The sequence below is a fragment of the Astyanax mexicanus genome, chromosome 18, assembly GCF_023375975.1.
Source record: "Astyanax mexicanus isolate ESR-SI-001 chromosome 18, AstMex3_surface, whole genome shotgun sequence".
Lineage (NCBI taxonomy): Eukaryota > Metazoa > Chordata > Actinopteri > Characiformes > Acestrorhamphidae > Astyanax > Astyanax mexicanus.
Genome location: NC_064425.1, coordinates 7,671,813 through 7,699,160, shown reverse-complemented (window position 1 = coordinate 7,699,160; position 27,348 = coordinate 7,671,813). Strand labels below are relative to the sequence as shown.

Below are 27,348 nucleotides of genomic sequence, written 5' to 3'. Positions count from 1 at the left end.
CAAAAAGCTGCTTCCCCACTTCTCTTCTTATTAACTTTTGGTTAATTGGAGGTGCTAGATCTTAAGGAACGACTGGGAACATTAAGAGACAGACAATCTGTTATATACGATGGTGCCAATCCATTTAAGGGCTTAAAAACTAATAACAGTACTTTAAAATCAATTCTGAAAGATACTGGAAGCCAATGTAATGATGCCAGAACTGGTGTAATGTGATATGGTAAGTTCTGACGTTTGATATGTGCATGATTGTTTGTATGTTACACTGGTCTTTAGTTATGAAGGTCAGAAATCATACAAAGCTGCCTACTGCTGTTTTAGATTATCTATATTCTGTGTATTTCATGTTTATATCTGAATTCCACTTTTATTCCTCAATTCTGTGATTCTGTCTGTGTTCTCCGCATGTTGGAAATTTCTACTGGTCCACTGATCGTAAAATTGTGATGCCTGATTCACATTGTGTAAAATTGGGCAAAATTGGAAATGTTTTTTGCGGGCAACTGGTGCATAACACATAACACAGACACTATACACATACAGTAAATGGAGCGAGAGATAAAGAGGCGGGGTTTACTTGTATTTGCTGGTGTAGGATCTGTTGTTCTTGCTGGTAGAGGACGTGTTGTTGCTGCGTGTGCTCCAGTAGTTTCTCGTCCTGTGGGGCAGCATACATCTTCTGTAGCTGCTCACACTCCTAACACACACACACACACACACACACACACACACAATCAGTATTAAACAGTAAATGCAAAGCACTGTGATTGGTAGGTTGAGTAACATTAGTCTCTTATTAGGGTTAAAAGCACCCTCCCAATACCAACTATTAAGGAGGTATGATGATAGCAGAATTGTATTGGTTTTGGATGATAATTACTTGTCTATGTTTCATTGCAGAACTGTAGGTACTTTTAAAGTATAGAATTTTTTAGAATTATTTTTTTTAAGATATCATTAAACCTTTAAATAATAAAAAAAAATAAAATATTAAAAAATAGTTCTTAAAGAAATAACTGAATAGATATCCAAACACAATTGTGGAAGAAATTAACTATTGAATGTGGGCGTGGCTAAATAAGGTGGACAGGGTATGCACAGAATTTATTGTTTCATGTAAAGTTCAAGTCTTCAAACAAAAAAAAAAGATTCAATATAGAACTTTTCTTTAAAAATTACAAAAAACAATCACAGTACCTGCATTAATGGAATAGCATGTGTATTAAGGAGAGTGTGTGTGTTTTGTGTTTACCTGTTTGAGCTGTCTGATCTCTAGCTGGGCTTTAAAAGCTTGGATAGTCGCGGCTCCGTCAGAGAATCGCCGCACAGGAGAAAAACGCTCCATTGGCAAGTGCAGTGTGTTACAGTCCTTATAGGATGACCTGGGAAACACACACAGAATCATAGTAACATTTTAAGAAAAGTGTTCATCAAATAAGCCAACCAAGCACCTACCTTTAGCTGAGAACAGAAATTACATTAGAAATTCTATTAGAGATTACCTTTTTATTACCATCATGATATGAGGCCTAAACTAAGGGGTTGCTAGCTGGTTGCTATGGTGTTGCCAAGTGGTTACTGGGGTGTTGCTAGATGGTTGAAGAATTGTGTGATATATATGTATACTTACATACTAAAAATAAGTCACACTATAATATTCAGCTTTAGTCCTAACATTTATTTCTGTCCAGAGCTGCATTCATTTCTCTTCTCCAGCACATCTCAAAGATTCTCATTGAGGTTAAGTTCTGGAAATGATGATCTCATGCTCCCTGAACCCTGAACTCTTTCACAATTCCAGCCCCATGAATCCTGGGATTGTTATCTTGGAATATGCCCGTGTTCATCAGAGAAGAAAAAATGAAATCCATTGATGAAATAACCTGGTCTATATACAGTATATTTAGATAGTCAGATGACCTCATTCTTTCAGCACATACTGATGCTGAACCTAGACCTGCAGACCAACTGTGGCACCATACAAGCCTATGGGGGCGATGCTATAATCTGGGTTTAGAAAAAATGAGGCCGGCTGACACAGGTATCTAACCTTCTTCCCTGAAATTCACAACAGACAGCAAAAATTCTGTAAAATCTGATCATCAGTCTGGAAAACATTGGACGATCAATGATTCTCCCTTTTGTATCATGTCTGTCGTGCATTCTATTTTATCTTTATTTTTCTGAAATTTTTTATTATTTTTATTTACCATTTTTATTTTCTTTATTTTACCCTTTATCTTCTATCTAAGTTTACATAGTATGTTAACCTCTTTTTGACACTGATGTGGCGAAAGGTAATTTTGTTAAATTTGTTTTGATATAACTAACATTTGTAATATTAGTAAAATTCAATAAACATATAATTACAAAAAAGAGGTCGAATATACTGAATACAGACCAGGTTATTCCATCAATAAATTTGTTCTTTCCTGATGACACGGCCATATTTCAGGATGACAATGCCAGGATTCATGGGGCTGGAATTGTGAAAGAGTGCAGGGTTCAGGAGCATGAGATCATCATGTAAAAAGAGTCCAGACCTGAATGCATCCTGTAATCAAAGCTACACACCAACACAAAACCGTCAGAAGCCAAGGTTCCTCTGGATCTGTGTTTATAGTCTAATTCAAACAGTCATAGGCCAGGAAAAGCATGCAGGCCATGCAGTCCTCAGTGGCCCATGTCCAGTCGTAGAGGCGCACAGCGCTGCGTTAGCACAGCAGCCAACACAGGCTGAGCTCCTCCGAGTGCAGACAGGGACACTGCTCTGTGCAAGCAAAGGTCAAAACGGAGGACATGCATCTCACTCATGCCATCGATTTCCAGCCCTATAGCCAAAATGAGAGCACATTACAGCGGATATTATCTCTTATATCGTAGGGGTTGTGCTTAAAGGTGTCCTTCCGCTAAAATCCAAACAATCCTTTTTTTGTTCTTTGTAAAATACTATAAGTCTCTCTGAGTCTCTCTTAAACTCCATTGTGTGCAGTAGCTTGTAAAAGCAGTTCGTTCCTGTGTTATTTGTGCAAATAACACATCAGTGTTATATGTTTTACCCAGTAATTCAGAGCTAAGGAACAAATGGTTAGAATTTGTCTACGGAACACCACCAGCGAAGTACAATTGAGATAGGTAGGTGTATGTTTTATAAAAAAAAATTCTGTTTACACTAGTTAAAAGTAAAATTCCATCCTCTGGGTTTTGTTCCTTTTTGTTTCTGCCTGGGCTGATCTGCTGCACCTTAGCCAACAAAACCCTGGGGTGGATTTTCACTTTCTGGACCTGGACTACCCACATCTGTGTGTTCAAATAGGTTTACATAGGATCTCCGGTGGATTTGGCGTTTTACAGAGACTCTAAGACTAGGTCAGTGGCTGAACTGCACTTAGCAGGGCATTATTACACATGTTGTACAGTAACATATAACATTGCACAGACTGTTATTAGTGTAAAATATCTTTATTTTAAAATGCTTAAACTGTTGTTCATCTCGCTGCCTCCTGGTGAAGCAGTGCTGTTAGCCAATCAGAGGCGTGATGTTTGCATGTATGAATATTTATAAGCAAGAGCTGAAATCCTATCACTCTTCTCCGCACACTCCTCAACTAGACTAAAGCACCGTTATACCAGATCACTTATTTTTACCGGAGCACTTTTCTTTTTTTTGCTTCACAAAAATCAGCTGACATGGCTTTCATTCATACTAGAGACCACAACTAGACATTTTAAAATGAATTAAAAAACAATGGAATGACACCTTTAAGGTTACATACGGAGGCTGAAATGAAGCACATATGTCTTATCTCCAAATGAGGACATTTCAATAAATGAATATTACAATGTGTCTGAGTTTCCAAAGTGTGTTTAGCTAATACACGATAAAAAATCAAATTTATTAAGGTGCATTTAATGTTACAGCCACTGGATGGGAGTCGCTTTCTGAAAACAAGTGGAGAGAAAAAAAAGAGGCCCACCCTAGTTCTAAGTTTAGTAATAGGAATCTGCAGTGTATCAAAACTCTCCTGGGATCACTCACTCGATTGTGTTCAGATTTGGAGCTTTATCTTTTAAACCTGTTATTTAAGCCTTAATAATCTGGTACTTGGTTTGTGATGTGGAGTTATTGGAGAGCCTACTAGTGGTTGCATTTGACAACAAATGTCCTGCGTCTTGACTCAGCACTGCATTAAGGCCAAATAGCAGCATCTGTTGGTTAAACATGTTCCTGTGTCATTTATCACCTGTTGCACTGCAAACTTTACTGTTTTAAATCGTGAGTATGCTAATTATCTGGAATGACAGTAAAGCACCAGCTCTAAACATGCATCTTAAAAAAAATTGAATACCATTAAAAAATAACTTTATTTCAGTAATTTAATTAAAGATGTATTACAAACAAAGTGATCTATTTTAAAGTGTTTATTTTTTATTGTTGAAGTCAGTATGTCAGAAAATTTAAATATTACATAAGACCAATTGGTACTTTTGGCAGTGTGCGCAGTGTCTCAGTGCAGTGTTTTCCTGGAAATCTTACAGCACTTCATGCTTCCTTCTGCTGACAACTTTTATGGAGATTATTTCATTTTCCAACAGGACTTGGCACACTGCCAAAAGTACCAATTGATCTTACATAATATTCTAATTCAGCATTTATTTACAATGTAGGAAAAAGTGTGTGTGTGTGTGTGTGTGTGCCTCACCGTGAGTGTTCTGGGGTCCAGCCCCGTTGTCTGGCTCTCTGTGCCTCTGCTGAGAGCTCGGCGGAGGTGTATCCTGAGCTCCCCGCCGTGTGTGTGGTGTGCCGCTTGGAGCTGTTCGCCAAGTACCTGCACCACGGGGGCGGGAGGGAGACAGGAAGCAGCACGAATCAGCTCTCCGATTGGCCACGCAGCCATCCAATTGGATAACAGAACTTTGCGTTTGGATTTGACGAGGTTATTGGTTTGGTAGCGAAGCTTAGTCACAAGCGAAGCCGAGAGAGATCAGAATTTCAAAAAAAGAATTTAGAAAATTTGAAAAGCTTGATTTTATAAGAAGCCAGAACTCGAGGAGAACAGGGCGAGAAGAGAGAGAGAGAGAGAGAGAGAGAGAGAGAGAGAGAAAAAGAGAGAGAAAGAGGGAGTGACAGAGAGTGAGATAAAAAGTGAGAAAGAGAGTGAGATATAGAGTGATAATAAAAGAGTGAGAGAGTAAGTGAGAAAGAGAGAGTACGTGAGAAAGAGAGTGAGAAAGAGTGAGAGAGAGAGTGAGATAGAGTGAGAAAGTGAGAGAGAGAAAGAGTGAGTGTAAAAGAGAAAGATAAAGTGAAAAAAGAGTGCGACAGAGAGAGAGATAGAGAGAGAGAGAGAGATGAGAGAGTGAGAAAGTGGTAGTGAGAAAGAGTGAGAGGGAGTGAGAGTGTGAAATAGAAAGATAAAGTGAAAAAAGGAGTGAGATAGAGAGAGAGAGAGACAGATGAGGGATTGAGAAAGAAAGAAAGATAGAGAGAGATAGAGAGAGAGAGAGAGAGAGAGAGCGACGACAGCTATGGAGACGCCAAAATGACTGGCGCCCCCAGTGGCAGAAAGCGGTGCTGCAGCCTTTAGTACGCTCCCCACAGCCCACGACACCCAGCACAGCGAGCAGCTCCCAAACACCACCACCCACAACAAGAGCGCGAGAACACACACTACACACACGCTACACACACGCTACACACTACAGCAGCTGAAAAGCTGTATGAGCCACAAGGGGGCGCACACACAATGCCACAAGCAACTTAAATTTTTCTATAATACAGCACTGCTCCCATTTCACTCATCTCACAGACAGGCAGGCAGACAGACAGACAGACCAACTGACCAACAGACAGAAAGACAGACACCTGCAGCAGGAAAATCCCACACATGTGATTACCACTCTTTTGCTTTATCACTTAATATTAAATATTAATATTGAAAAAAGATTTTATATTAATATAAAAGTTAAATATAATTAACTGATTTATTTTGTTATCCCCACTGATATATACCCCACTGTGTAGTACATATTACAATAACTACATACTTTTTGAAAATAGACATTTTTCATGCATGCTTTTGTGTAGCTAATCGTGATTTATCACATTATGGTCGATCACGACTAATCACGCATAATTGTTTTGTCTTTTGTGATTATTCATGTTATTTTCTTACTAATTACTTGCAATAATCAATTTATTTTGTTGTGCGATTATCACAATCACACAATTTATCAGTTTTTGTGTAGTTAACCAAACATTTACATTCCTAACTTTTTGGTGGTTGATTGTAATTAATCACATTCGCTTGTGATTGGATGAGATCGCGATTAATCCCATTCTTCAGAAAGAGATTTTGAACAAATGCATTGATATAAAGTTACTTGTGATTATATAAACTGTATCGGTGGCTGATTGTGATTAATAACATTTCCTTTTGTGGGATTAAAGTCAAAACCATGACCAAAATGACTTTCTTGTTTGGGTTTTATCATAATCAATTGAATAGTTTTGCAAGGTTGAGCGGAATTAATCGCGACCAATCACAACAGACGTGATTAATCACATAACTGTGGTTAAGTGGTTGATGAACTTGTGGTTTATGAGATCAAACACATTGTTTTGTTTAGCTAATCATCAATAATCACATTCTTTAGCAACTGATTGTGATTGATTACTGTGATTTTGTTGTAAAGCTGCCTGTGATTAATCATGTTTTCCAATCAAAGTCAATCCAAGAGAGCTATTTAAAACATTTTTAGAATAAAACAGTGTAAGTTAGCGTAGGATCTCCCTGCTGCCGCTGCTGCTACTTCATATATAGTGTTCCTCTCATCCTGCCAGGTCTGTTTTTCCATTCTGCAACGCTCTAAAGCTGGCGGCAGACCACAGACGGCAGTGGAACGCTGGTCAGACGTGAAGCGGTCCTTTAATCTGGTTCTTTCCCGACTCTTTCCTACAGAGCTGATGATCAGGAGCGGTGTGGTTTAATCACTCTAAATGTAACCCATCAGTGGGATTACCGCTGCTATTTTCAGTCTAAATACTGGATAATTTGCGAGGCACAGTACATTTTTTATTATGGATTAAAGAATTTAAAGCAATAGTTGGCTCATATTCACTGTCTGATGTTTGCTTCTTTGGAACTGGAGCTTTATAGCTAATTTTTGAGACACATTCCGTTCATTTAGTCCATGTTTATAGATAGTAATCAGATGGGGAGTGTCAGAAACAGAACTGCACAATATTGTTAAAAAACAAATTCCATTATTTATTTCTTCTGCAATATATACACTGCCTGGCCAAAACAATAAAAGGAAAGTACGTTTTTTTTTGTCCATTTTTTGTGCATTTATTTCTCCCCAAGCTCTTGTACTGAGAATCTCCCATAATTTGAAGCTCATCTCAAAGATTCTCAATGAGGTTAAGGTCTGGACTTTGTGGTTACCAATCCATGTGTGAAAATGATGATTTAAAGATACCTAAACCCTCTTCTTACCCTGATGCTCCATCACTCTGGAACAGGGAAAATCTGAACTCATCAGACCTTCTTCACATGACATTCTTCCATTGCTCCAGAGTTGAAACTGAAGCCGTCTTTTGCTGGTTAGCCTCTTAAGGTGTCCTAAAGCATGCTTAAGTTATTTTCTTAAGGCTTCAAAGCTGTTTAGTCCCAATCCTTTGAGTTCCTTTTACTGCATTATTCGATGGAAAAGCTCTTACTTTCCCTATTAAACATATCCCTGACTTCAAGTGCTGTTTTTCTACCATTTGATCTCATTTCACCAAACGTTTACATTATTCAAGATTGATGGAAGATGATTTTCCCCTACTGTTCTTTCACTTTTTAATAATACGTTGACGGTTCTTAATCAGATTTTGTTCATCATTTAACTCCTTAGATGCTTTCTCTAAATTATTGATGCATACCAATAATTTGACCCTTCTGAAACCACAGGACCACAGGATGAGACAGTTGTTTAACAAATGAGAAGCTACTCCCTGCATTGGTTAGGGTCAAATAACTTGTCATCTGAAATCATAATCACCTACGCAGTAATTATTGCCAATAGGACGCTCTTAGCTGTATTTTTAGTTGATTCTAGATTTTTACCAGGCAGTGTATATTGTAATACTAAAAAAGAGAGACATTTTCAGCAAATCTCACTAGGCATCAATGACACCAGGACAAGATATTAATAATGCAATCTGTGTATCAATGACTGAAGCAAAAGAAACGGTTTTGGGAAGGCGCAATTGCTAAAATTTAAATCATTGTGCATTTGACATTGCACAAAACAGTTGACACTGCACATCCTACAGTGTGACTAATGCACATGTGCACATTCCGATATTGATGCTGAAACGAAATATATTGGGCAGCCCTAGCCAGAAACCACATGAACAAGTCTACTAGGGATTACTGAACACCTCCTCCACACAGTCTGGTTGATTAAGACATGTATTAGAGGCATCCTATCAGATGTATTTAAGTTTAAGTTGCTTGTTATCTTTATTAGCTTGTAGCTCCAGCTTCAAAGTGAATAAGTGTACTTTTAGACAAAAGTCTAAAAGGTTTGCATATAGGAAATCAGCTTTATTTGAGGTAGGGGGCTTTGAAACTGTGTAAATATGATCTATTCCTTTAAAATCAATCCATTAATCAATCAATTTAATGGGATCTGACAGCAAGGGTTTTCAAACTGGACTCTGATCTGTACTGCAGTCTGTGAGCACCAGCAGGTTTGCAGGAAGAGACTGAAATTCTACTAGCAAAAAAATCACAACAACCCTCAAACACACACTCATACACACACCTCTACACAACTTCTACACAACACTGACTCACCTCTGCACTGCCTCTGGGTCGGGCTCCCCGTCCGAGCCTTCCTCATCCACCGGAGCTACAGCTGGGATAGGGTGCTGGGAGAGGGGAAAGAAGGGTATAACTAAGCTTTTAAGGTCTTTTCACACCGCATCCATTTTTATGTTTTTATGTCAGGTTCTAAAAACAAATATGTGTACAGAACCATTCAAAGAAAAAATGACATAACTTATGAGTTTTTACATTGTAAATTTATTATTGAAGATATTAATGTTATAAAGGAACAGAATTATTTTTGAAACAAAAAGTGCCACCATCACAGTTGGGTTTAGGTCAGGGGATTTTGAAGAACAAACCTTTTTTGTTTGTTTTCTGTATTTTTCACTGCTCAATATGTAATCCCATGTGTCTCTTAATTGGTTTTATGTCTTTAATATTAATCTACAATGTAGGCAATAAAAACATATAATAATAAATAAAGAAAGACACTGAATAAGAGGTTATGTCCAAACCTTTAACTGGTACTGTATATTTATGACAACTTTCAGACTCAAAAACTGACGTACTAAGGCTTTAAATGGAGCCTTTTCAAAACATTAAAAAATAAAAAGCAGATAAAATAACTGAGACCTTGTGAATTCGAATTGAATTGATTTTGGAAAACAGAGTTAACTCCAAGATGTGCGTAAGATGCTAGATCCTGTACAATTTCAACATTAGTCATTTTATACTAAAACAACAAAGCAATGGAATATCTCTAAATTAATCAGTATCAAATCAAATTGGAAATAGAATTTAATTGGGTCCTTTCGAATTAAAAATCAGTGTTTATACCAAGATGCTGTTAGATTTAACAAGAACCGCCCACTTTGACAGAAAAAGAAAATTTAATTGGCATGCAAAACGACAAACTATAAACGATTGGCCTTGCTTTTGTAACCTGTAAGGGGACCGGTGAGGAGACTAAAGGGTATCATGGCCTCTACAACTCCACTTGCATTGTGTATTCAGCCAATAGAAGCCCAACTGGTCAAACTGTGGAAACTTATCCATACAACTGATTTCCTGAGGTTGGAAAAATGCTAGTGACACACTCACAGGACTGGCGACAAGCGGGGACTGGCCCCGTGGCCTCTTGAGCATCTGCTGGGCATGAAGCTGAATATTGGCCCCTCCGTCTGATGCTCGGCGCCCCAGCGGCCCCATCCCGTTCAACAGCTGCAGTGTGGGAGGCTGCAGGAGAGACTGCTCCTATAGAGCGAGAGAGAGAATGAAAAACAAGAACATCATTTACATCATCATCAGAACTACTCATCAACATGTCCCCAAACCATAAGCTACCGTACATTTATATATGGGGCATCTATTTCTTTTTACTTTTTACAGTGTTTTAAACTACCTCCACCAGGTTTGGAAGCTGTACTTTAGCCCGGCTAGCTCTCACTGCGAGCTGTAGATAGTAAAACTACCTCCACCGTGCTTAGAAGCTGCACTTTAGCCTGGCTTAATCTCACTGTGTCTGTCTGTATGTCTGCCTGTCTGTCTGTCTGTCGGACATCTCTCTCTCTCTGTCTGTCTGTCTCTTTCTCTGTAACTCTTGTCCGTCCCTCCCTCCCTCTGTCCCTCCCTCCCTCTGTCCCTCACTCCCTCTGTCCCTCACTCCCTCTGTCCCTCACTCCCTCTGTCTCTCACTCCCTCTGTCTCTCACTCCATCTGTCTCTCTCGGAGTCTCTCTCTCTCTCTCTCTCTCTCTGAGACTCAGAGACAGACCGAGGGAGTGAGAGACAGGCAAGAGTTACACAGAGAGATACAGACAGACAGAGAGAGAGACGTCCAACAGACAGGCAGACATACAGACAGAGAGAGAGAGAGAGAGAGACAGAGAATTTTAATTTAATTTTTAAAGTCATTGGGGATAGGTGAAAAAAACAGAAGAGTGGAAGACATGTGGTGAGGAAGAATCATACAGACAGAGACACAGACAGAGACACAGACAGAGACACAGACAGAGAGACAGACAGAGAGACAGACAGAGAGACAGACAGAGAGACAGACAGAGAGACAGTAAGCTGGTGTGTGTGTGTTACCTTGTACTCGAGCTGCTGTGTGGGCTGGAGGCTCTGAGTGGGCATAAATGCAGGGATGTGTGTCATGGTAGGGGGCAGCAAGGGGAACTGGGGCTGGGGGGCCGCCCGCACGAAACCAGGGGCCAACTTCTGCAGCTCCTCTTGCATCTCCCCCCTGAGTAAATCACACAAACAGCACAAGACATAGCGTTAGAGCAGTGTGAACAAGTATCATTCCTCACACTTTAGATTCTCTATTACTGCATGAATAAATGCAATTAATACATCAATTAAAACCTTACATTAGACAACCAGAAACATGTTATACACAGAAATAATCAGTACTAAATGATTTCCAAACACTGGAGAGAGCGGTCTTTCCCATCCACCCACTTGGACCTCCCCAGATGCCAAGCTAACGCGGGTTGCCAGATTGACACACAGTGAGAAGCGATGACTAGTAGTACTCAGTAATATTTACATGTGTATTGTGTAATGTTTTATTGTTTGCACATAATAAACAAACTCATGTTGACTTTAAATCTAACTCTGTTAGCTTGATGCACCAGGTCAGCAACAGCTAACGTTAGGTCAACTATCCCTCTGCTCTAAAAATACACACTCTGGAGTTGGAGTCACAAATAGGGTTGGTAGGTTAATTGAATTAATTTGATTAATGGAATTACTGTTTTAATGCGATTTTCAAAATAGGATAATGGAGACTGTACACCTTTACATATAGAAGGTACATCTACTAAGGGAATCTCAGTAGATAAAAACCTGTAAAGAACTCTTATGTCCCAACTAAGGACGATCTGTATAAAAAAAAAGTTTAATAAGAAACAAAAAGACCTTTATCAGAAAAAAAAAAAAAACTCCATGTGGCAGTGACATTTTACTCTTTTCCTTAACTAAATTTCAGGGAGGTTATGCTTACACCCTATTAAATGTAAAAGCTGAAAGTAAGGTTAAAGGTCGCTGCTACAAAAAAAATAAATAAATAAATCGAGACTCAAACATATATTTAAAGAATATCAATATTCATTTTTATTACAACAAACACCCAGCCTTAGTTACTACTCAATATAAAGAGCAACATTCAGTTTCTGTTGGGTATTTCTGTCACACTGGACACTGCAGAGTTAGTAAACAGCAGGGACTAGGTGGTAGGCGATATGGCCCTAAAACAACATCATGATATTTTATGGTATTTGTATGATAATGATATGACCAAACGAATTCAAAACAATATTTAAAAAAATTAATTTTACTATTGTATGCAATATTAAATTGCACACCCCTAATTGAGTTATTAAAAATACATAAATTTGATTAGATTTGTAATTTGACATTTGTAAGATGTCAATGATCCAGAAAATCATGATACTAATAATGCACATGTTGTAACATGACTAAGTTAACCTGAATAGTCCAGATCACTTCAATGTTCAGGAGAAAAATAGCCAGCCCACCCGTTTCCATTGCTATAGCACACTATTTGCGTGCTCTTGTGTTCTCTACCTGACAACCCGGAGTGGGAAATGGGACTTGGGGAATGCTTGTCAGCAGATTTGAATGCTAAAACCCACCGAGATTACCATAATGTACCACACAGTTCAAATAAGAACATACTGACTGGAGTTCTGCTGAGCATGTTATGAGTTACTACAAAAAAAAAAATCTTAATGATCCTTTTAATTTGCATTATAGTACAAAAGCTATTTGGCAAACAAATCATCTTTATGAAAAAAATAGTTGCTCCCTTTAGGTTGAAATAAAGTGAATTGATAAGATTCAGATGAAAGGTTCAAAGGTAAATTCCACTCATGCTGATGTTTGGCATCAGCATGATGTAATACCTGGGGTCCGGTACTCCCACTGTGTGGCGTCTCATGGACAGATATCGCGCCATGGCCTCTGGACTCGGCTCCTCGCCTTCATCACTGTCCAGCGCCATCGTCCCGTCAGGCTAAACAACACAAAACAGTTACAGCAGCGTATCCAAGTCCACCCTGTCTGTGTGTGTGTGTGTGTGGGGGGGGGGGGGGGGGGGGGATGTTTATCTGACAGAAAGAGAAACAGAGTGTGTGTGCAATCAAAGGAAAGTCATTTCTAAATCAATGTAAAATTTAGTTGAGAAAGATTTTAGCGAATAATCTGAATATTCCTGAATCTGAATTCCTAACTTTGTATTTCAATGCTCTGCTGACTCAATAACTGCAGATCTCCACATCTGCTCCTAGAGCAGCAAAAGGGGGAATGACTCCACACTAATGACTGTGGATTTAGAATGGAATAACATAAATGTGTCAGTATATGTCATAAGTAGGTCTCCCTATACTTTTAAACATATTCAAATATGCTTGGGCTAAATTGGGACATCCAAACCAACAAAGCTTAAAGAAACTTAATGTAACTGAAACACATTTTATGTTTGATCAAAACAAGACTTTCCGACATTTACAGTGTTTATACTGAGTGACTGTCCAGTAGAGATGGACCGATATGCATTTTCCCCATACACAACGACCGATACCGAGACAAACTCCAATATAATAGCTCTTTTCATTTTTTCTTTTTCCATATTTAACATCTACTGTGTTGATTTTCAGTGTTTTTTTAGACTAAAATAACTCATAACAAACAATCTTTTACTCAAAACTACAGCTAATGCTAACTTAGTTCCAGGTTAGAATTGCACTAACAATATTCTTGGCGATATGACAAAACATTTAAATTTTTATTTCAGGAATATACTACTGCAACAAAATTATTATTATTATTAGTATTAGTATAGAATTATTTAGTACAAAAAAAACCCTACAAACATTGTTCCTTTTTATAAACTGTAACTTAAAAATCAACAAAAAAATAACAAAAATAAAGTAAATGTAACCACAGAAATTAACCACAAAACTAAAGTGTGGAATATTTAGTGCATGTAAACTACAAACAAAATTAAAAGTAAATACAGCAAATGGCTAAATAAATAGAAAACAGGCTGCTTTCAAGTATATCACGACATCAAAATTTTTATTTATTTTTTTTTTTTATGATTGTGCATGATATGATATGACAAACCCCTAATTGCTAAGACATACAGGCAGGCTTTAGTTACATTATAAGTAAAGTTTCGCATTTTGATGTTTCCATGCTAAAATATCTCCAAACAAACATCTACGTAGTCAAAGCAGCAGATGGTTATTTGCACAATGAGGCTGGAGCTGCTGTGGGTTTACACTAAACTGTGGACTAGAATTCAGATCGGTAAAAAAGATTAATAAGCGTATTGGGTTCAACAGATATCAGACACGTTAAATACATTAATATAAACCCAGATACCAATAATGGATTGAACCAGACCCATCTCTGCTGTTCAGGCCTGGGTGACGCCAACTAACTGTAGAGAATCCTGAGCTGGATATTATTTTCCCCTCTCCTGCCACCTGCATCAGCACAGAGCTGCTACTGCACACACTTATGCAACAGTTAGACTGAGTGAGTGTGAGTGTGTGTGTGTGTGTGTGTGTGTGTGTATGCATGTGTGTATGTCTCTCTCTGCTATAAACAGAGGGCCTATGTGGTGTGCAGTGTGAGGGTCCACCACAAGGTGGCAGCACAGAGACTGGACTTACCTCCACAATCTGGTTCTCTGGATTAATGAGCTGAACGTGAGGCACAGTCATACTGACAGCATTACCCTGATCCTGAGCGAGAGAGAGAGAGACAGAGAGAGAGAGAATATAAATAAGTAGCCCCAAAACACATGAAAACAGCATGATGATCAGAAGTTTCTGGATTCTTCCCCTGTCCCTTCTGAAATAAAATAAATTAACTTGTAGTTTGACTGCTTGTGGAAGCATTAACAGACCCTGGCTACTTACAGCAGGATAATGCACCATGTCATAAAGCGCAAATCATCTCAGAGTAGGGCTGCAAGTTATTGGAAAAAATTGTGTAAAATAGTGTAAAATAACAGAGCGGGGTCAGCGGATGCTGAGGAGCATAGTGCACAGAGTTCACCAACTTTCTGCAGCCGAGTCATTACATCACTACACACCTCCAAACTTCATGTAGCTTCAGTTAGTTCATCACTACACACCTCCAAACTTCATGTAGCTTCAGATTAAGTTCATCACTACACGCCTCCAAACTTCATGTAGCTTCAGAGTTCATTACTACACACCTCAAACTTCATGTAGCTTCAGAGTTCATCACTACACACCTCCAAACTTCATGCAGCTTCAGAGTTCATCACTACACACCTCCAAACTTCATGTAGCTTCAGAGTTCATCACTACACACCTCCAAACTTCATGTAGCTTCAGAGTTAGGTAATCACTACACACCTCCAAACTTCATGCAGCTTCAGAGTTAGTTCATCACTACACATCTCCAAACTTCATGTAGCTTCAGAGTTAGGTCATTACTACACACCTCCAAACTTCATGTAGCTTCAGAGTTCATCACTACACACCTCCACACTTCATGTAGCTTCAGAGTTCATCACTACACACCTCCAAACTTCATGTAGCTTCAGAGTAAGGTCATCACTACACACCTCCAAACTTCTTGTAGCTTCAGAGTAAGGTCATCACTACACACCTCCAAACTTCTTGTAGCTTCAGAGTAAGGTCATCACTACACACCTCCAAACTTCATGTAGTTTTAGATTAGATCAAGAACAGTATAGTGTAGAGAGACACATGGAATGGAGAGTTTCCATGGCCAAGCATCTCTATCCAAACCTCACATCACCAAACACAGCAATACAAGCAACAGCAGATACTTTAGGCACTATAGTGCATACTATAGTGTATAGTATAGTGTATAGTATAGTGTATAGTGTGTCTCTGCTGTGTAGAAGGTAGCTGATGCATGTGCATAAGCAGCACCAAGCTGCATATAAAGATGTGGAACAGATCAAACGCTCCTTTGAAGACTCCAGAGTGCTGCCTCATGCATATTCATTTAAAGTGACAAAACAGCGGGCAGAACATCAAACGCTTCCCCCGAAACAACAGGCCGCCGGGGCCAACGGGCACGCACCTGCACGGGGTTGAGGGGGTAGCCAATGGTGCGTGGAGTGGGCGGAGCCACACGAAGAGTCTTGTGCCTCTTCAGCCTGTCCAGTAGCAGACTGTAGATGGCGCTGTAGTGATCGTAAGCATCAGTGTGCAGCGACTGGAAGAGAGAAAGTGATAGATTATTTATTGGAAACTCCTACTACTGTCTTAACTTACTGGCCACTTTATCTGAAACACCAAGGGCCCTATCTTACACCCTGTGCAAAGTGCTTTTTGATGCTCATTGCTATCTTACACCTTGCACAAAGTCTATTTTCACTACTTCAGCCTGCATTGTATAAATAGCAACAGTGGTCTCAAAATGTTTGGTCTTGTGTTCAGGTTAATTTCTGTCGTATTGCTATCTTGGCAGTGAAAAACACAGGTGCGCCACTGACTGAATACAACCTAGACAGATGTCAACAGTCAGACGTTCATTGCTATGCTGCTAACACAGGTGCACCGCAGATACACCCCCACATGAAAAGGAAGCAACACAAACCCAACTTTTACATCAACAATAAACAGAATACTAAATATAATAACATTCCTGTTCCTGTAAATGAGCTGCTCGCACACCTTTACAGTGTGAACAACCATGTCAGTTTCCTCTGCTAAGAATTGTTGGACACGTCCAGGTAGCTGCACCATTAAAATAGCAATCCACCATAGTCAGAGCTCACCTGGCTTTTGAAGGGAATGGCAAGTGACGCGCTGACTGGTTTATTTCACGTTACCACTTTAATAGGGCCCCTACTATACCCCTCTACTTCTTGCATATTCACTTTCTAGAACTATCTTGGGTGTGTGTGTGTGTGTTTGTATGTGTGTGTTTGTGTGTGTGTGTGTGTGGTCACCTGTAAGGTGCGCTCTCGGTCGAGTCCCATCTCAGACATGGCCATTACGACCTGCTCATTGATCAGCTCCGTCTCCCTCTCGGTCTTCACCTGTTCACACTCTGCTATCAACTGGAACAAACACACACACAGTTTATACACTCTGTTTAGAGAGGTGTGTGTGTGTGTGTGTGTGTGTATGTATGTATGTATATGGGTCTCACCCTCTCAAACTCGGGGTCCGGGTCTCCCTGCCTCATCCACTTGTTCTTGCAGATCTGCTCCATGGTCAGCCTGCGACTGGGTTCCAATACTAACATATGCCTGATCAGATACTCACAGTCTAAAACACACACACACATACAGATGTGTTATTTTTGTTCATTATATTAATTTTTTTCCAATATTACAGATGAATTTGGAATTAATCCAGACTATAAAGAAACACATAAGGAATCATGTAGTAACTTAAAAGTGTTAAACAAAGCAAAACAGGGAGCTGGTAACTTGCTGTTTTTGAGGCTGGTAACTCTGTTGAACTTATTCTTTCTTTCCTGTGGCAGTCCTGATGAGTGCCAGTTCCATCATAACGTTTTTGATGGTCTTTGCGACTGCACTTAAGGATACTTTTAAAGTTCTTGAAATGTTTCCTTCATTTTTTAAAGTCTTTTTTCTTTACTTAGTTGAATAAATCTTGCTTCTTAAAATATGTATTAGAACATTATTCAAATAAAGCTATTCACTGTAGACAAACTCTACCTCTTCACAACTTTACAACTGATGCTCTCAAACACATTAAGAGAAGCAAGAAATTCAAGTAATTAACTCTTGACGAGGCACAACTATTGTGTAAATAAGAGGAGCTACTTTCAGGGTTTATAAACTTTTTAACCAATACATTTCCAGGATTTTTTTCTGACTTTTTATGCCTTCAAGGCAAATTTTCATGACCATATCATAAAAAAAAAAAAATCAATGCAGACACGGACAATAAAGACAACAATAAACAAAACCTATAATTAAAATCGATTTTAGTAGGTCCAAAATGGTTTAAATTCCATGACTTTTGCAGGTTTTTCATGACCGTACGAACTCTGTACTTTAAAAAAAACTAACATAAAACATATTTTGGTTTGTTTAACATTTTTTTTAAATTAAATATTCATTATGTTTTTCTTCATAGTTTGGATGACTTTAGTGTTTACCTGTGGACATGAAGAAGGGGATCCGGAATTTGCCGCTGAGGACTCGCGCTCTGAGGTTCTGCAAAGTGCTTCCGTCAAAAGGGAGAGCGCCACAGACCAGCACATACAGCACCACACCTAAACTCTACACATACAAACACACACATAGTGAGAAATATTAAAACATTTGTAGCACTTTGAACACAACCAATTCATTTGATTATAGCACCAATCAAGCAGCCAACGGCACCAATGGAGTAAGAAAGCAGTAATGAAACTTTATTATACGTCTAATTGGGGTAAATTAGAAATATTGATATTTAATGCCACATATTGATAAATAATGAAAACGATATATCATGATATTGATAGTGTCCCACCCCTGGTACAGTAGGTGGTTAGGGATGGTGGGTGAAGGTAGTGATGAACTCATGTTAGAGTGGGTGTGGCCACTTAAACTGTGGCTATAAAGACAAACTGTAAGCTTACCCATATGTCTACTTTGGGCCCGTCATACTCTTTGCCCTCAAAGAGTTCTGGAGCTGCGTACGGAGGACTACCACACCACGTCTTCAACAACTGACCTCGCGAGAACATATTACTAAAGCCAAAGTCTGCAGAGAGACAGAGAGAGAGAAATTACAGAATAAGAAAAACTAGAAAAGTGTATTTCTTGAAGAAAATGCACCAAGGTTACACAGCTAAACTGGCTCCCACGGATAAATGTGGAATTCCAGGTCATTGTATAAAGTTGCTAAGTAGCTGCTGTGGTAGAACAGGCGGTTTCTATAGTGTTGTTATGCGGTTGCTATCTGGCTGCTAAGGTGATTGCTATGGTATCTGTGGTGGATGCTGTGGTTTTGCTAACTGGTTCCAAGGTGGTTGCTAATGTTTTGCCCTGTGCTTGCTATGCCCTGTGCTTGTTATGGTATCTTCGGTGGTTGCTTTGGTATGGATAGGTGGTTGCTATGGTATCCGTGGTTGTATCTGTGGTGTTGATAAGTGGCTGCTAAGGTGTTCCTATGCCATCCATGGTGGATGATGTGGTTTTGGTAACCTAGGTGGTTGCTAATGTTTTGCTCGGTGCTGTGCTTGCTAAGGCTGTGGCTTGGTATCTGTGGTGGTTGCTGTGCTGTTGCTAAGTGGCTGCTAAGGTATTCCTATGGTATCCCTGGTGGATGCTGTGGTTTGGGTAAGTGGTTCCTAGGTGGGTGCTAATGTTTTGCTTGGTGCTGTGCTTGCTAAGGCTGTGCTATGATATCTGTGGTGGTTGCTGTGGTGCGGCTAGGTGGTTGCTATGGTATCTGTGGTGGCTGCTGGAGTGTTAAGTGGTTGCTAAGGTGTTGCTAGAAAATAACACCATTTCGTGCACAAGCACATAATTCATTCACTCTCTCCCCGTCTCTCTCACTCTCCCTCTCACTCACCCGCTATTTTGATGTTGAGGTTGTGGTCCAGCAGCAGGTTCTCTGCCTTTAGATCTCGGTGGACGATGTTTCTACAGTGGCAGAAATGCACGGCCGCCACAATCTGCTTAAACTTCCGCCGAGCGTCCTTCTCCGCCATTCGCCCGTGAGCCACCAGGTGATCTAACACACACAGACACACAAATTAAAAACACACAATTTATGCATAGCATCATAAAAAAAACTGAATAATGTAAGAAGAAGACTTGATTAGTTTTATCACAAAGTGGTTTACTACTTAATGAATTCCCAAACATTACAAGTTGGTTGTATACCAATTAATCTAAAATTGATAAATGTTTAAAGAAATCACAAAAAGCACAAAAGGTTTGGTGTTTTTGGTTTTGATTCCTCGTGAAATCACCACATTTTTAATTCAACTCAGCTGGATTCAAATTTCTAAGCAATGATTCTTCACTGGATGACTGAATCTGAATCTAAAACAGTATTTGATTTGATGCTTTAGGACAGATTCAATGCATTATTATTAAAATATAAAACATATACAACATGAACACAATGGTTAGTTATATAAATGACTTTTTTAAGAATTTACTCAACACAACAAGAACACTACATTTCATTACTGTGATTCAAAGAGACTAGAATGATTTTTTTGGAAATAATTAATCTCATCATTAAACACAATTTTTCATCTTTAATCATGACACTTAGACATTAAGACATTAAGTAATCCCTTAATAACAGTATACAGCTGAAAGTGAAAGCGGGAAAAATAAAACAACCAGTAAAACATGTACGTCAGCGGATACGAAGCATTTTCTAAATATAACCTTACCGAAGATTTCTCCCCCGCTGGCATATTCTGTTACTAAATATATCATCCTTTCTGTTTCCATCACCTGCAAATCACACACACACACACACACCCACACCCACATCATTAGCAATTAATTTAGTATTTAGCAGGACATACTCATAGCATTAGTAAAGATGGGTAGTGATGACACTGTACATTTTCTGCATGGTTTACTAAGACTTGACTGAACTGAACTGTCAGGCTTTTATTAAAATAAAATGATTCTGATTGTCAGCAGTGAGAATTAGAGAGGGAATAACCTGGTAGAGACGGATGATGTGAGGGTGTCGCAACATCTTCATTATCTGAACCTCCCTGAAGATCTTCTTCAGGTTCTCATCGTCCAGCTGCGTCTTATCCACAATCTTAATCGCCACCTGAGAGAGAGAGAGAAAAAGAGTGTTTGTGTTAACCTGATAATCTTCTGATTTCCCTTTTCAGAAATCATCTTATCTTTTTTATTTATTTACATTTTTTATCCCATTTTCTCCCCAATTTACACAGCCAATTAGCCAAACCACTCATTAGGACTCCCCCCCCATCACTAGTAATGCCCCAACACCAGGAGGGTGAAGACTAGCACAAGCCTCCTCCGATACATGTGAAGCCAGACTCCGCCTCTTTTCGAACAGCGCGCTCAGAGGAAAGCACAGCGACTCAGTTCCGATACATCAGCTCACAGACGCAGCCTTGTGCTGATCGACATCACCTACCCAGAGAGAGCAAGGCCAATTGTGCTCTCTCAGGGCTCCAGCAGCTGATGGCAAGTTACATGAACGAGATTCGAACTAGTCATCTTCACATATCTAAAATTATTCAGAACCAACTGCAGCTTTAAAAGACACCTAAAATCTTGTAAGAAAAAAAAAATCTGCAGCTTTAAGAACCATATCTTACAACCTGCTTAAGTCATGTTGCGATGCTCGTTGCTATCGTAAACCCCATCAACAGTCGATTTTAACACCTTCCTCCTTCATTGTTTAAACAGCTACAGCATTTGTGATTATATCTGCACTGATGGGCGTGGTGGTCTGGGAAATCAGGTAGATTTCTGATGTATTGCTATCTTGGCAACAAAAATCACAGGTGCACCACTGACTGAACACAACCTACACAGATCAGATGTTCATTGCACACTACGTGCAAAATGCCGTATATACAGATTTTTAAGTATCTACTAGAATCCATGGAATTATCTTCAACAAGCTATATCTTTAAGAACCTCTGATAATCTTGTGTGAATCTTTGAAGACCTCTTTTGGATCTTCTAGAACCAGTAAGTGCTTTAGATTATTTAAGAATTATGTCTAATCTTGTACAATCATGTGCTGCATTTTTCTTTAGCTGCCCTTCGAATCTTTCAGAATCTGTTACAATCACTTACAATATTTTAAGATGTCAAAAAACTATATTTGAAGCTTTTCAAAGATCTACAACTGAAGCTGTGAAGATGATCAGGATGATCTGATTAGAGCAGTGCTGTTGATGCAGTAAAATTGTCTGAGAATCTAAGCATCTGAACTGTAGAGCGCAATACTACACAGATACAGACATACTGCAAAAAAATGCACTTGCATAAACTAGACAAAATAAATGTAAACTGAGATGCTGATGTTGATATTAAACAAATAAAACTGCCAATAGGGTAAACAAATGTTTCCTAGTAATAATAAAAAAAGCAAATTTTCAAAATGAGTGAAGTAAGACCCAAATCAAGCCAAAATCACTGTATATAGTTGGTTTAAATTTCAACACAAGAATCAGAATAACCTTACTGCTGACTTTTTGTGCCTATTTTGATTCTAATTACTTAAAATAAGATGAGAATTCTTAGTCTGATTAAGATTATTTCTTAAATAAGTAAAATAAATGTACACACAGTCTTAAACTTTTTTTAAACATTTCTCCCATTTTTCTCCCCAATGTATGTGGACAATTGCCCCACCCATTCAGCTGCTAGCATTACTGTATATCCCCCATCACTAGTGCCTCTTTTTGAACTGCTGCTGATGCAGCATTGCCGAGATGCATCACAGCGCACTCGGAGGAAAGCGCAGCAACTCATTTCCGATACATCAGCTCACAGATGCTGATGTATCGACATCACCCTTTTGAGTGATGTGGGGAGAGTGCACCATCTACCCACCCAGAGAGAGCAAGGCAAATTGTGCTCTCTCGGGGCTCTGGCAGCAGATGGCAAGCTGCCTAACCGGAATTCAAATCAGCGATTTTTATGGTTAATCTAATCAAAGTGGTCAACCTGCATAATATTGTCCAAATACAATGAATAAAAAGAGTTTTTTAGTATGTTTTCAATAAGAATTAAAGAATATTTTGCACATATACATATTTTTATTTATGACCCACTAGTATGTCACATAGTATTGGTATTTTAGATACGTCTTGTCACATTATATTAAAAATAAGCAATAATAAACAAGTCAGTAAGGTTAGGTATGGTGTAATAACCAAATGCTTGGGCAACATTATGCCATGCAGGGTTAAGATTCATTGCCTTGAAATTAGAAAAAATTCCTTTGCTATGATTTTCTTTTTTGCAGTGCGCACACACACACACACACACACACACACACACACACACACACACACACACTACATCCAGCATATGGAGAAATAAAACAAGACCAAAAATAAGACACCTTAAGATAGCAGTGTGTGTGTGTGTGTGCCCATCTATGTATAAATGCAAGAGACAATGGCCATTCTACAGTAATCAGCCACAGTACTGCTGCCCCACTCTGTGTGTGTGTGTGTGTGTGTGTGTGTGTTCTTCAGTGATATTTTAAGCCACTGTTGGGCTATTATTGGCACTGGCACCAATCCAGTAGTGGTGCTGATGTAATCACTTTGCTCTCGTGTGCACGGGGTCCAACATCTGGACACACACACACTGTACACACACACACACACACACACACACACACAGTACACACACACAGACAATGTGAATGGAAGCTCATCTGGAGAACAGCAAGTTCTTGGCGAATGCAAATGGAGCCAAAATAAGCCAAACAGCAGCTCTATAAAAACACCAGCTGGCAGAGAGAGTTGATACACACACACACACGCACACGCACACACACACAAAAGAGTGTTCAGGACAGCTAACTCGTTATCTAACTCAGGAAAAGTGAGAGCGAAACAAAACCAAAAGAACCGCAAACAGGTTCCAACTAAGACCAGTGTTCTTTAGAGCCGCTTGGGTTCCCTAAGGAACGCGTTGGAGGATAGAAATACAGAAAGTGCTGCATCATGCATTCACCTACTGAGAACAAGATCTGGACCACTGAGTTCATCTCACTCAGTGTGTTTAATGTGTGTGTGTGTGTGTGTGTGTGTGTGTGTGTGTGTGTGTGTGTGTGTGTGTGTGTGTGTGTGTGTGTGTGTGTTTGTGTTTGTATGTGTGTGTGAGTGTGAGAGTTTACTCATTCCCAGCATTCCCCTGGAGAAAAACAGTATTCAGAGTTTTCCTTCACTCTTAGGGCCCTTAAAAAATTTTCATTTTATTTTTTCTCTTTTTATTGATTTTTTGCCACATTTCGGATTGTTAGATTTTCCTTGGTTTAATTTAGTGTTTGTTCTATAAAGTGTCTGATTGCAGCAAATCAGCCATAAACCTAGTACATCCATTATACCCAGTATATCTACTAAATCCATTACGCCTAGTACACCCATTACATCCACTACACCTGGTACACCAAGTACAACTATTACACTAATTACACCCAGTAAACTTAGTATACCTAGTGCACCCAGTACAACTAATAGACACATTACACCTAGAACACCCATTACACCTAGTGCATGTAGTATACCAGTACACATACAAATGGTGCACCCCACTACACATAGTACATACAGCACACCCACTGCATCTAGAACACCTAGTATACCCAGTACACTTAGTACACCTAGTCTACCCATTACCCCAATAGACCCACTACACCCATCATACCTAGTGCACCCACTACACTTGTCACACCCAGAACACTTAGTACATCCAGCTATACCTAGTAAATATATTACACCTTGTACACCCATTCCACCTAGTGCAACCACTACACCTAGTAGACACACTACACCCATTATACCTAGTGCACCCACTTACACCCAGTAAACTAGTTACACATAGAATACTTAGAATACCTAGTACACTTAGTACATCTAGCGCATCGACTACACCTAGTAGACCCACTACACCCATTATACCTAGTAAACCCACTACACCCATTACACCCATAGAATACTTAGAATACCCAGTACACTTAGTACATCTAGTGCACCCACTACACCTAGTAAACCCACTACACCCATTATACCTAGTGCACCCACTACACCCAGTACACTTAGTGCATCTAGTGCACCCACTATACCTAGTAAACCCACTACACCCATTATACCTAGTGCACCCACTACACCCATTACACCCAGTACACCCATTAAACATAGAACACCTAGTATACCCGTACACTTAGTACATCTAGTGCAGCAAATACACCTAGTAGACCCACTACATCCAGTACACCTAGTACACACATTACACACTGAACACCTAGTATACCCATTAAACATAGAACACCTAGTATACCCCTAAACTTAGTACATCTAGTGCACCCACTACACCTTTTACACCCAATACACCTAGTACACCCATTACACATATAAAACTTAGTATACTCATTACACTTAGTACACCTAGTCCACAAATTATACCTAGTACATTTATTACACTTAGTACACCCGTACAGGAATGTTCTGTTGTCCCAGGTGCTGAACTGAGCTGTGAGTGTTGTGACCCTCATTAGCTGGCGTGTCCCGGTGTGTTATCTAGTCCACGGTAAATCGGCTTTCCCTGCGTCTTACTGACCCACCTGTCGTCCCACATTTATCAGAACAGGACAGATGTGTTCTGTAACTAAATGCCATGACCTCACACCCCTACACAGGTATGAGTGATCACACACCAGTTGTTTGGCTGTAACCTTTGAGAAGCTGAGAATCTGCAGTCCTCTAATAGCCAGTCTGTGTTCATGACCAATGCTTCTGAATATAAACACAACCAGAGCACTACACTATACTTATAGCCTGAATTACTGACACACTGTACGAGTGACTGATACTTCTCTAAAAATTCTTCTTACTGTAAGTTTCCTTCAACAGGAAACACAATAGAGAGTTTCACTCTCTTCATCTACAGTAACAACATGAGGTCTCCTAGCAGATATCCTAAATTTTGGCAGATGTATTTATACAGAAGCAGTCAAACGTTTGAACACATCTCTTCTCATTCAAAATGTTTTCTTTCTTTTGTGTTTTTTTTTTCATTGCAAATTTAATATTGAAGACTATATTAATAAAGTTAAACAGGGAGACATGCAGACTTATTTAGTAAACAAAAAAAACAAGAATATGTTTTATATTTTAGATTCTTCAAAGTAGCACATTTCTCTTTGAGGACAGATCTGCACACTCTTGGTATTTTAATCTCAGTGTCTTCATGAGGGAGAGTCACCTGGAATAGTTTTCTCAGTGTCTTGAAGGAGTTCCTGGAGGTGCTGAACAATAGTTGCTGCTTTTCCTTCATGTTGTAAAGCTGCAGCTCATCCCAAATCACTTCAAATCACCATCTCTCTCTCTCTTTTTTTCCATAAATTCATATGTGCCTCAATTGTTTTCATGTCTTTGATAGTAATCTACCAGTTAGACACTAAATTAAATAAAACAAAACATTGAATGAGAAGGTGTGTCCAGACTTCTGACTGGTACTGTATATATTTCATAATAAAATTCAGTTAATGGTTATGCTCACATGCATTTTACTGTAACTGTTAATAGCATTATACAAGTATTATAATAGTAATATAATACTATTAATATACCGCCGTGGGTGATGTCAGCAGAAAAAACCATGTAGAAAACATAAATTCCACACACACACACACACACACACACACACACACACACACACACACACAAACAGCCATCTGGACCTGCTAGCAGTCAAACCCCCATAGAGGCGCGTGGGCGAAGGCTAAAAACACATGGGGCTTCCCCAGGAAATTCTGATTCTCACGTTCAGAAAAGAAAAAAAAAAAAAGTCCACGATAAAATATCGGAGAAGACGTGTCCCCCCCAAAACTCACGGGAAATTCTCCCAGTTTCATCGGCCCGCTGACTCAGCCTAAACTAGTAACCAGTAAACTCAGCACCTAGAATTCAACCAGCCAGAAACTCGGAAACATCAGAGTCACAGAACATCAGAAACCACATCAGCAATCTGTTTCAGATTACCCAACACCTCCACAACAACTGATTTACACACGCTGTCAGCATCATGCATAAGCTTTCAGTACTTCACAGCTACATTATTTACTATAGACATGAACATCCAAAGTAGTGTCAGTTTATTCATTATTATTAATGTTAATATTGCAGTAAGTTTCAAAGCTTTGTCATCCATCCAAAAATACTGTATTTGTGTATTTTAGAAGAAAGTGCAATTCGGCCATTAGCCAGTGCATGGTACACTTTCCCTGAATACCGCTGACACTTTCGAAGCTCCACAGTTGCCACAGTTGCTTCTAACAGGAGACGCATCTGGTCATTTTTGTCTATCCAATTATGGGTTATCCAATTGCCCATGTAATAACAGACTTGTCATTCAGTTTCTCAACCTAATGGATCAATAAATAGATGATCAGTTAGTTAATCCATTCATCTATCCAATTAAAGGTTAACTAATCTTACAATTCAATCATTGATTGACTAATTTGTCCATCTATCTGTCCATGCATTCATAGACAGATTGACCTATCAGTTTTTCAGTCTGTCTATTAAATTAATTAGCTTAAGTATCCATTGGTTAGCCCAGCCATCCATCTAATCAATAATTATTTGGATTGTTCATCTATACATATCCATATATATTTAATCACCCAATTGATTGATTAGTCTGTCAGTCTATCCAGCCCATGCTGCCCATGACAGACATTTATCATCTATCAATGATTGACTAATCTGACATCTAATCATAGACTGAATGATCTGTCATCTATCTGTCTATC

General features: G+C 39.2%; 1 protein-coding gene across 2 annotated transcripts in view; it reads right to left on the bottom strand.

Annotated features, from left to right (window-relative positions):
- Positions 1 to 27,348, bottom strand: part of sik3 (SIK family kinase 3) — a 53,063-nt gene that overhangs the window by 12,967 nt on the left and 12,748 nt on the right. The window contains exons 2-17 of one of the 2 annotated variants that reach the window (XM_049466867.1): positions 20,524 to 20,640; positions 20,243 to 20,306; positions 19,405 to 19,566; positions 18,467 to 18,591; positions 17,999 to 18,122; positions 17,018 to 17,136; positions 16,815 to 16,925; positions 15,941 to 16,075; positions 14,527 to 14,598; positions 12,751 to 12,860; positions 10,913 to 11,066; positions 9,924 to 10,076; positions 8,850 to 8,923; positions 4,704 to 4,829; positions 1,253 to 1,382; positions 578 to 697 (exon numbers count right to left, since the gene is read on the bottom strand). In XM_049466867.1, coding sequence (XP_049322824.1) covers positions 578 to 697; positions 1,253 to 1,382; positions 4,704 to 4,829; positions 8,850 to 8,923; positions 9,924 to 10,076; positions 10,913 to 11,066; positions 12,751 to 12,860; positions 14,527 to 14,598; positions 15,941 to 16,075; positions 16,815 to 16,925; positions 17,018 to 17,136; positions 17,999 to 18,122; positions 18,467 to 18,591; positions 19,405 to 19,566; positions 20,243 to 20,306; positions 20,524 to 20,640 — 1,896 coding nt within the window. The remainder of the gene's footprint in view (positions 1 to 577; positions 698 to 1,252; positions 1,383 to 4,703; positions 4,830 to 8,849; positions 8,924 to 9,923; positions 10,077 to 10,912; positions 11,067 to 12,750; positions 12,861 to 14,526; positions 14,599 to 15,940; positions 16,076 to 16,814; positions 16,926 to 17,017; positions 17,137 to 17,998; positions 18,123 to 18,466; positions 18,592 to 19,404; positions 19,567 to 20,242; positions 20,307 to 20,523; positions 20,641 to 27,348) is intronic. The other variant, XM_049466868.1, reaches the window with a different exon arrangement.